This window comes from Nipponia nippon, unplaced genomic scaffold, assembly GCF_047370975.1.
Source record: "Nipponia nippon isolate SJK-2023a ecotype South Korea unplaced genomic scaffold, ASM4737097v1 scaffold_2, whole genome shotgun sequence".
NCBI classification, from domain to species: Eukaryota; Metazoa; Chordata; class Aves; order Pelecaniformes; family Threskiornithidae; genus Nipponia; species Nipponia nippon.
Genome location: NW_028262336.1, coordinates 91417 through 101635, shown reverse-complemented (window position 1 = coordinate 101635; position 10219 = coordinate 91417). Strand labels below are relative to the sequence as shown.

At 51.1% G+C, this 10219-nt stretch overlaps 1 protein-coding gene and 1 pseudogene across 2 annotated transcripts; one reads left to right on the top strand and one right to left on the bottom strand.

The window, feature by feature from the left end:
* Positions 1-1355: 1355 nt before the first annotated feature.
* LOC104020974 (trypsin II-P29-like) lies at positions 1356-4908 on the bottom strand (annotated as a pseudogene).
* Positions 4900-8617, top strand: LOC148055594 (trypsin I-P1-like). 2 transcript variants are annotated; one of them, XM_087757142.1, is made up of 5 exons: positions 4900-5223; positions 5658-5826; positions 6436-6689; positions 7482-7618; positions 8363-8617. In XM_087757142.1, exons 1-5 carry the CDS (start codon positions 5184-5186, stop codon positions 8510-8512), a joined length of 750 nt encoding a protein of 249 aa, XP_087613268.1. In that variant the 5' UTR covers positions 4900-5183; the 3' UTR covers positions 8513-8617. The 2 variants fall into 2 exon arrangements, with proteins under 2 accessions (XP_087613268.1, XP_087613267.1); XM_087757141.1 differs by lacking the exon at positions 4900-5223 and having other exon boundaries at positions 5356-5826.
* The last annotated feature ends 1602 nt before the right edge of the window (positions 8618-10219 follow it).

The following is a 10219-nucleotide window of genomic DNA, read 5'->3' as shown; positions in this document are numbered from 1 at the left end:
TCTGGAAAAAAAAGAAAAAATCCCCTGGAGAAGCTATTCTGTGCAGAGGCTGAGCTTCTGGTGGAGGGGGACTGAAGGCATGCGACTAGGGAACTGGAAACCTGAAAGGCACGCTACTTGAGGTCTGGGGACCCTAGGGACACAGGACCTGAGCCACGGGCCTCATGGAGAAGGGACCCAGGCACACGTGACTCCCGGGATCACGGGATCCGCGGATATATTACCTGCAAACACGGGATCCATGGGCAGGACTATGCCATTTCCAACCGAGTGGTCTAATAAAAGCCCCCTGATTCTTCATTCCCTCTGTCCCATGGCCGCAGAGCAAGAACATGTCTTTCTCTCACCAAGAACGGCTATGGAGAAGCCCAGATGTCTGTGAATATGGACGACCATCTGCCCCTGCGCTTGGTTTCAGCCAGCTGCATCGCACCTGGAGTGAGTGGGGGACCCCACTTCTGAAACTGGGGAAGAGCTGGGCGGTCAGAGGTGCAGGTGGGAAGGGACCCTTGGCAGGTCCCAGTCTTGGAGCGGGCTCTCTGTAGTGTTTTCAGCCTTGTCCCCTGGCATCTGAGTTTTGCCTGCTGCCCCTTGCTCCGTCACTCGGAATAACTGAGCTCTGGTGTCTCCTGAGTTGATCCTGGATCTTCTTGGACCCTCTGGGCTACAATGACCCACCTCAACCACCCCAAAGCCTCTCCCTCTCTCCTTCCCTCTCCCCCTCCCTCTCCTTGTTTCCCAGTCCCTTCTCCACCAAAACCGGATGCTGGATCTTAGGCGCCACAGCCTCCCTTGGCCACACTCCTCTCTAGATGCCCGGGTTCTGGGCGTTGGACAAGGAAGAAAGAGGAGGGCAGGAAAAAAAAAAATCTACCAAGGCAACTGGAGAATTTCCAGGACGCAGGGAAATTTCACTCAAAGGCTGGAGAAGGGAATGTGCATCACCGTAAGTTGCTCTCTGGATCAGATTTAAAGATTTATCCAAGCAACACAGGAACCAGCTATAGGGGAAGGAAGGCAGAGGGGATCTCTACCTGAGCATCCTTTCTGGGAGATCCTCGTCCCTGAACGCAAGAGGAGCCATCTGGAACGAGGTGCTCTGAGGAGTCTTTATGTTGCCTAGGAAAGCTAGGTATTTGGCTTCCCAAGCAAGCCCCTTCCAGAACTAGGGACCATTAGGGCCAATGTTCCCATGATTAAAGCCCCACCCTCGCTTCCCATCTCAGCCTGCACAAGAACAACACAGCAGCACTGTCCGATAAAGCCACCTTCTAACAGACGTCTTTGACAGGTCAGCCCTGACCTGACCCTTCCCATCCTGCTCAGAAAGGACTGAGCTCCTCCCAGGACGCCCTCTATGCTCCAGCAAATGAAGGGATGAGCTTGGGTACCTCTCCAAACTGTCTTGCAGGACTTTGGCAGCCCTGACTATCCCTCTCTGGGTCGTGGGAAACACCCTGGCAGAGGCATGGGAGCAGAGAAAGACAGCACCCCTTCTTTGCTGACCTCCCCTACCCCCAACAGTTCACTGTTACTGCAGTCAGTGCCCAGCAGATGTGGCTGGACCTGCTAGTTTGGCTGAAGTCCGCTCTCTATCAAAACTCTGCTGGAAGGGTACTGTGTCACAACAGAAAACCTGGAGAGGAGGAAGCCTACGCACACTCTGCCAAGCTCTGACTTCTTACACTGTGCAGCCTGAGGCACCCTGCGGTGTGTGACCCAGGGCTCTGTGCAGACATCAGTGCTTACCTGGCAGGAGTCTTTCCCACCATCCAGGAATCCTACACACATCGCGTTGCTAGTGATCTGGCCTGGGTGAGCCTCCTGGCACTTTTGGTTACTCAGAACTGGAGCTCTCAGTCACCGGAGAACCTGAGGGAAACTGGCTGCCGGGGCAGCAGCGAAAATTAGGTTTCCTCTTGGGACTCAGCACTGTCAGCGAACAGAAAGACCTGTAGACCTATATGCGAGAGCCATCCAGCAAAGCAGGGCAACCCTTGACGTGCATGAGCAAATGCGAAGGGCATTGTTGACTGAGGCACACTGGCAGGGCAGTTTGGGGAACTCACAGGCAGAACATGGAAAGGCTGCAAAGCAGGAGTGAAATGTACACGGAAGTCATGAACGTGGCGCTGAAGCCGGAGAAGTGTGACCAGGTACCTGCAACATGCACTGATACTCACAGCCACTGCTCAGTGTGTTTCCTCACCTTGAAAAAGGCACTCGGGACCCTCCTTGGCACAGGAGCTGGGCAGAGCTGTGGGTTGAATGTCAGCACTGCAGTCCATGGTGGTGGCCAGCTTGATCAACACAACGCCGGTATCAAGGCTTCTTGAATCGTATCTAGGATGGTGAATGATTAACGCGGCACGCCTGACTAGTTCACTGTCTTCCTTCACGTAATGTTGCGCTCTCCCATCCTGCCATACTTGCGTATGGCTGCAAAATTACCAGCAGGGAAGAGCAGCAGTTAACCATGGGTAGAACAGCTTGGTGCCACACGGGGCCTGGCAGACCCTCGGAAGAGAGTCAGGGAGCGTTGGCCTAATGAAAAGTGTATGTGTCACAGAGCTCTAGGAGCTTCCCGATTTTATGAAAGACAGAGTCTGGAGAGTCTTGCTAGTTGGCGTCCTGTCCGACGGATCCCCCGCTGGCAACCGTGGCAATGGTGCGAGCATAGATGGATCACCTCAGACACCTCGAGCAATGCTTAGGGAAAGAAGGTTACATTTCCTATTGCAGAGGAGCATGATCCTTGATCTGTGCTCTCTCTGCAGAGGTATGCCCGAAATTCAGGACAAGGAAGATCCATGGAGAAAGTCTGGAGGAATGAAAAAGAAGGGAATAGTAACGGTAAGCCACGTGGGCGTGCAAGTATGCACAGAAAGGCATGTTAGGATGCACAGAAAAGGATGCCAAGACTGCAGGACTATTGGAAAGATCATGTAACGCAGTGAGACACAAGGCAGTGTTTCGCCTTTGGTGTCAGGTACACCATGCATCGCCACCTTGGATTCTCTTCTTTTGCTAAGCACCATATTGCAAATCGGGTGGCTTTGCAAGGTTTGACTGGAATCCAGATACACGACCCAATCCCTACGTATGATTTCTAGCAGTGAGCAGCTGAGAGGACCCACTGGCTGTTGATGAACGAACCGCCACAGAAGTGATACCCGGCATTCAAGGACACTGGTAGGGAACGGAATGCTCGAGGCAATTGCAGCCTCCCACAATCTTGTCATCACCGGCATCCCCAGGAAAAGCAACTGAGAGAAAGAGGACTGAGTGTCACGGCACCAGGTCTGAATCCCTTCTCTTGAAGTGTAGCAGCAGCCAATGAGCTACAGGGGAATTAGCAAGAGCCAAAAGAGTGTGAAACTTGAGAAGCCTTCACAGCAGCTCCTGAAATATCCTCCGGAGTTCTCTCTGTGCTACGCTGAAGCAGGAGGCTTTGTCTTTAGCACCCGGAGTCAGAAAGAGAACAGAAAAGCAGAAGCTGCCAAAGAACTTCACAAACGAAAAGCGCGCAGCCTTCACACGGGCACCCTCACTTCCGTGGCACCTTTGGAACAGGAAGCAACAGCTGGGTCATGGTGGGAAGCGCACGGCGCACATTTGCGTGGGCTGGGAAATGGAAAATGGCCAATGCAGTTGGGAGTGCCAGCAGAATTTTAATTTGCTGGGGGGAAGCCAGGGGTGAGCAAGAGGGGAAGGAAGCCCTGGTAGTGAAGAAATCGGAGAGAACATGAGGGCTCTGCCGAGTTGGAGGCTGACGTTATAGCAGAATGTAAGAAAGAACACGAAAGGGATTTGTTGAAACCGCTAGAACAGTGGCCTCCAAGCAGTTTGCATCACGCACGCCTATTGGTAAAACATTTTTGAGGATGCACCCCCAGTCCAGGTGTATTTAGTGACTGATAATTATATACGTATAGTACTGAAGTTCTAATGTTTTCTTCCCACACCCCAGTGCATCGTCTTGCGCACCCCCAGGGCTGCATGCACCCCACTCTGGAGACCGCTGCACTGGAACATGGTAAACCGGGAGCCTGTCTCTGACCGTCGACTACAGATGCAAAGAGCAGAAGATGCAAAACCCTTCCGCACACCCTCCCCTGGCCTCTAGCAACTGGGGACTTGATGTTCCTAGGTCAGACGGGATGTCTTTCAACCAGCTCCCCCCAGGCAGGAGAGACTTGGGAAGAGAGAATCAGCGGTCCCTCCCCCAGCGAGCTCTGTGAGATGTACGAGGACTAGCCGCAGAAACTCCTCCGCTTTATGCTCCTGGGAAGCTTTATCTCCGTCAGCCCACGGTCTCACCAGGTTTCCCTTTCCCAGGATCTTGCATCAGCCTGGACAAATGTATTTACTTGATCTGAGTCCAGTGATGATACAGCTGACTGAAATACTTGCACTAGGAACATGGATTCCTAGAAATGCAAGCTGCCATTGCTTGTCCATTGATAATATCTCATGCCATTTCAGCATCTCAAAGCATAGGGCTTCTGTTTACAGTCACTTGAGGTTATCCCACGTCTTGCAGGAGCTAACATGATGAAGTTGGAAGCTGCTTGGGAAACGATTATTCCTCAAACGCATTAAGCGCTAGCAAACCCAGCATAATGACAGAAGTTAGCACTCCTTCAGATGAAGGATTTGAGAAGATCTCATTAGTTGTGTTCACAGGATTTTTGTTCGTACGCATTACATCCATAAACATCGATGTTACACTGAAATTCGTCTGCTGCAAGAAGCGTCTTACAGTCCGTTACCTCCAATAGTCAGCTTCCGGTAAAAATATGCACTTTTAAGAATGACACCATGAGCACAGAGGAATCTCCAAGGGGTTTGAGGGTTGCTCTCAACAGGTGCTGCGTACAAGACCGAGACAGGCAAACACCTACACATCTTGCAAAGCCCAAATGTATTTTTAAATGGAAGGCTGCCCTCTGAAATAATGTAAAATACCTCGCTGTCTTAGGAAAGGTTTATGATTAACCGATACATTATTTGTGCTTTCTACCAGTGGCTGGTAAAGCCCACTTTTGGATCTTCAAATTTTCCACTGTGTACTTTTTGTCTGGAGAAAACCTTGGACTAGAGATAAGGCCATTTCAAGAAATGTATTTCTAGCAGCTCACGCTTCCAGTCCCCCAGCCTGGGCTTGAGGCTGTGTCAAGATCATGAAATACATACTGTTTCTCACCTTTGTTGGTGTGGCTGGTGAGTACATTTCTTCCTTCTATTTGTGTACTTTATAAGGAAGCTCGTTTTCTGAGCAAATTTGCAAGGTAGTCTGTTGGGGGAAAGTGAAGTCCAGTTTCAACTAGCAAAAGTTCTAAGGCAGAGCACTGCAACTTCTTTTGACTGCTGCCTGGTCATAATTGCTTGTGTCACAAAATGCCTTCATAGCAGCTCTTGAGCCAGGAACACTGACATGTGTCCATAGCTTCAAAAAAAGCCTTAAGGGCTGTGAAGTCTAAAGATAACACCTCTGGCCCAGGAAGTCCCAAAGCTGCTGTACATTTTTGGACTATGGGCGAGTGCTACCGTGAGTTTTTATAGAAGGAGAGCCACAAGTGAGATGCTTCCGTCGGTCAGAGGGGCACAAGATTCCTTATGCCACGTGTTGACATATGCCACTTCTTATCTCCCAGTTGCCTTCCCCCTCAACGCTGATGATGACGACGACAAGATTGTGGGAGGCTACACCTGTGCAGCGAACTCTGTCCCCTATCAGGTGTCCCTGAATTCTGGGTATCACTTCTGTGGAGGCTCCCTCATCAACAGCCAGTGGGTCCTGTCAGCTGCTCACTGCTACAAGTCGTGAGTGGAAAACATATGTTCTTCCGTAACCTACTTCTTTCTTCCAGTTTGCTTCTAGCAGGGATTCTGAGCTGTGGGATCCAAATCCGTAAGTGGCTCCGTTCTGACAGGACACAAGCAAGGAATGGGTGGCTCGTTCAGGAAGCTGGGCTGAGGCATCATAAGGGGTTTTCCACTTGTGCCAATGCTTCTGCGAATGCAGAGCAGTGTCTGAAAGGACAGCGTGATAATCTAGCAAGGAGTTATGGGCTGTGATTTCTTATAAATTGCATTAATCTCGCTACAACTTAGTCACTGGAGAACAGGGAGAGGAGCGAGGTCAGGGTGATTGCAGCTTGCCTTTCTCCAGACTGTTTCTAGAAAGCACTGTTATCCATTCAGCTTGTCCCAGCTCAAGAAAATAAGCCTGCAGAAATTCACCACCACCTGCACTGGGAGTGGGTAAGATGTCAGTGTAGATCCGTGGGGCTTATTGCAGGGCAAGAAAGACAACCTGCATGGAAACAGCTACTACCATAGCGATGTTGAAGCGAGTGCATACAGTGACAGGGAGGTTCCTCATAACCTCTCGGTAGCAGTAAAGTCTGTGCCATTCCTTCTCTTTTCCAGTCGCATCCAAGTGCAGCTCGGGAAGCATAACCTGGCACTCACAGAGTCGTCACAGCAGTTGATTAATTCAGCTGAAGTCATCCGCCACCCTGGCTACAGCTCCAGAACACTGGACAATGACATCATGCTCATCAAGCTTGCCAAACCAGCCCGGCTCAACCGAGCTGTCCAAACAATTCCTCTGCCTACCAGCTGTGTGACCCCAGGCACCACATGCCTAATCTCTGGCTGGGGCAACACACTCAGCAGCGTCAGTGAGTACTCTGTGGGAACGTACAGCATCACGAGGGCCCGGGAGACACTCTGAGACCTCACAATTATCTCCAAACAGTACAGGGTAAAGCAGAGAGAAGCGCTGTGGGACAGGCCTTTTGGAGTGACCGGTCTCTGGCGGACGGTAACCATTCCGCTGCTTCAAAGGCAAGCCTTTATAAGGTGCTTCCTCTTGTTCTGTCTCACGAACGTGGAATCACTTCAGTCATCCATGTGCCGCTCGCCAGGATGTTCACGCTGCCATAAATTTTGTGGCCTGGCGCTACCAGCTGTGCCCCAGCTGGTAGCATTGCCGAGCACTAGCGATGTAACTAACGTCAATGGAGTTGTCAGTGCTCTGAGAACAAGATCAAAATCTGTGACTGTGGATCTAAGAGATCCATTCTCTTCCATCGACGGTCAGAGGTGTGGATGGTGGCTGGTGTCTAGTCCGCTGAGGACAACTAAACCTGCACCAGAGGAGAGGATGGTTTTCCCGAGGCTCAGGTTTCCTCCAGCATACGTGCTATCAGAGTAGCTCTTAGCTCCACACTTGCCAACTGATGATTGGTATCAGAAGAATTAACGTGGCTGCAGTGTAGAACGGGGGACCCATGGGTAGAATCTGTTCCGTCTAAAGAAAAGGAATCCATGCTGCAATTACCATTCAGAGGAAAAATGACGCCTGCTAAAAGAGGATGTTCAGGGATTACGTTTCTGCTAGGAAAGATCTTCTCCGGGCTCTGGAACGAACTCAGAGGTGTCCTCAACCATCTCTCCCTCTTTTCTTGTAGATCCGTATCCAGATACCTTGCAGTGCCTGAAGGCTCCTGTACTCACCTCAAGCGAGTGCACCGAAGCCTACCCTGGGCAAATTACCAAGAACATGATATGTGTAGGATTCATGGAGGGAGGGAAAGACTCCTGCCAGGTAAAACATCTGCCTCTCCTTTCCCATATGTTTCTCTCCTGCCTGTTGCTAGTAGAAGAGGCCATCATAGTAGAGAATCTGCGGTATTCACTGCACTGGCACGTCCGAAAGCTCTTTTCTTGAGCAACAGTGGAGGCTTAGGGGGAGAGTTGCTTATTGAGCGAGGCTAGGTTTTTTCCACTCAGTTAGTCATTGTCCCTTTTTTGAGGCAGCGAAGACCTCTGCCCTAACTCTCCACAAGCAGACTATGCCACCTCCTGCGCCTTAGGCTATTTAAGACGGAGGAGTGCTGCACCAGAGAGTCAGTAGTAATGACGGTGACTTCAGAGCTTCGGGCACAAATGTTAGTTTTGGACTGACGGAGAATGAAATAGCCAGCATGCCAAGATCCAGGCAGCCTGGAAAATGAACACACCTGACAATTGCTCTGCATTTTACATGCGCCTAGCTCCGTGGCAATATTTGGCAGAATAATGGTTAAGACACACCTATCCTAAGCGTCTGCCAAGGCCTGCGTCCCTCAGAACCAGGCAGCTTACTCATCCTTAGCTGCGGTGCCCTTGGAGCTAAAGTAAGGCACAGTAGCATCAGGTGTAGAGCGGTAATCAGAAATGACCTTTGTAGAACTTCCGTGTAGAAAAAGCCCAGTGGAGCTCCCTGGAATGTTCTGGGATCTCTGGGATCTCTGGCTCATCACCTAGGCGGACACCATTTGCTGAATATCCGTATCCTTTATGTGCGCAGGGAGATTCCGGCGGCCCAGTAGTCTGCAACGGGGAGCTCCAGGGCATTGTGTCCTGGGGTATTGGATGTGCGCAGAAAGGCTATCCCGGGGTTTACACTAAGGTTTGCAATTATGTCTCCTGGATTGAAGAAACCATGTCTGCCAACTGAGACACTCTTGTTCTGCGTGACCTGCTGCTTCTCCTCATCTTCTTCTTCTGTTTTGGGACTGGACATACAAAAAATATCAAAAAGTAAAGGCTTTCAGGCACCCCTTCTTTGTGCACCGTTTCTCTGGGTACTTCCCTAGGCTATGGTATGGAGGACAGAGGCAGGGAATGTCACTCTGCGGAAGACATTTACTCTTTTCAGCACCTCTCAACTAGCAGGATCTCGGAACATTTTGCAGCAACTTTTTTGCTCAGGTAACTGGTCGTGCTGGGCTTGCTTCGTTTTCCTGGAAGAGTCAAAAGGACAGAGGTGTTCCTGGGTTCTGGTTTTCACTTCTCCTAACCCCAGCTGGCACTGGAACAGAGAGTCCATGAAAAAGTTGGCTGCCAAAGTTGCCAATGGGCTGTGTAGCTGTCTCCTAGAGAAGAGAAGGGAAATAGAGAATTTGAGTGAAAGAAAAGGATAGAAAAAGCAGCGAGTAGGTGAAACGGGGAGAAATGTAAAAGAAATCGGACACTGGAGGAAAGGGAGGGAGAGAAGGAGAGCAGGGCATGAAGGAACAAGTGCCATTTGCCTACCGAGAGGTTTGTGCCCGGCTCTCTCAGATGCTTAGTCGCTGAGGTATTTCTTAGGAGAGTGATAGGTGCCTGAGTCATTGGGATAGGCGCAATATAGGAAGAGGATCAGACGGTAGCTTTGTGTCCCATTGCTCTGGAAGCACTTGCTGAATTCCTTCTCGGCATCTGCCCTTGTCCAGAAGAAGCCCTGAGCTGTAGCCTGGCATCCTTCCCTTCAGCCTGTTTTCACCTGGAGACAGAGTTCTCACCCGGGAGCAGCTGAAAGTCACAGGCCCCTGACCTGTGATTCCCTCACCCTGTCTTCCTCTTCAGAGTTTCCGTGTGCTGTGACTCACAGAATCATAGAATCGTTTGGGTTGGAAGGGACCTTTAAAGGTTGTCTAGTCCAACCGCCACCCTCCCCCGCAATGAGCAGGGACATCTTTAATGAGATGAGGCTGGTCAGAGCCCCGCCCAACCTGACCTTGAATGTTTGCAGGGATGGGGCATCTCCCGCTTCTCTGGGCAAGCTGTTCCAGTGTTCCACCACCCTCATTGTAAAAAATGGCTTCCTTGTCTCCAGTCTAAATCTACCCTCGTTTAGTCTAAAACCATTACCCCTTGTCCCCGTTGCTGGGGGAGGAGTGGCTGGAGAGCTGTCTGGCGGAAAAGGACGTGGGGGTGTTGGTTGACAGCCGCCTGAACATGAGCCAGCAGTGTGCTCAGGTGGCCAAGAGGGCCAATGGCATCCTGGCCTGGATCAAGAATAGTGTGGCCAGCAGGACCAGGGAGGTGAGAGTGCCCCTGTAGTTGGCACTGGTGAGGCCGCACCTCGAGTCCTGTGTTCAGTTTTGGGCCCCTCACTACAAGAAGGACATGGAGGTGCTGGAGCGTGTCCAGAGGAGGGCAACGAAGCCGGTGAAGGGTGTGGAGCACACGTCTTATGAGGAGCGGCTGAGGGAAGTGGGGTTGTTTAGCCTGGAGAAGAGGAGGCTGAGGGGAGACCTTATTGCTCTCTCCAACTACCTGAAAGGAGGTTGTAGCGAGGTGGGGGTCGGTCTCTTCTCCCTAGTAACGAGTGATAGGATGAGAGGAAACGGCCTCAAGCTGCGCCAGGGGAGGTTTAGGTTGGACATTAGGAAAAACTTCT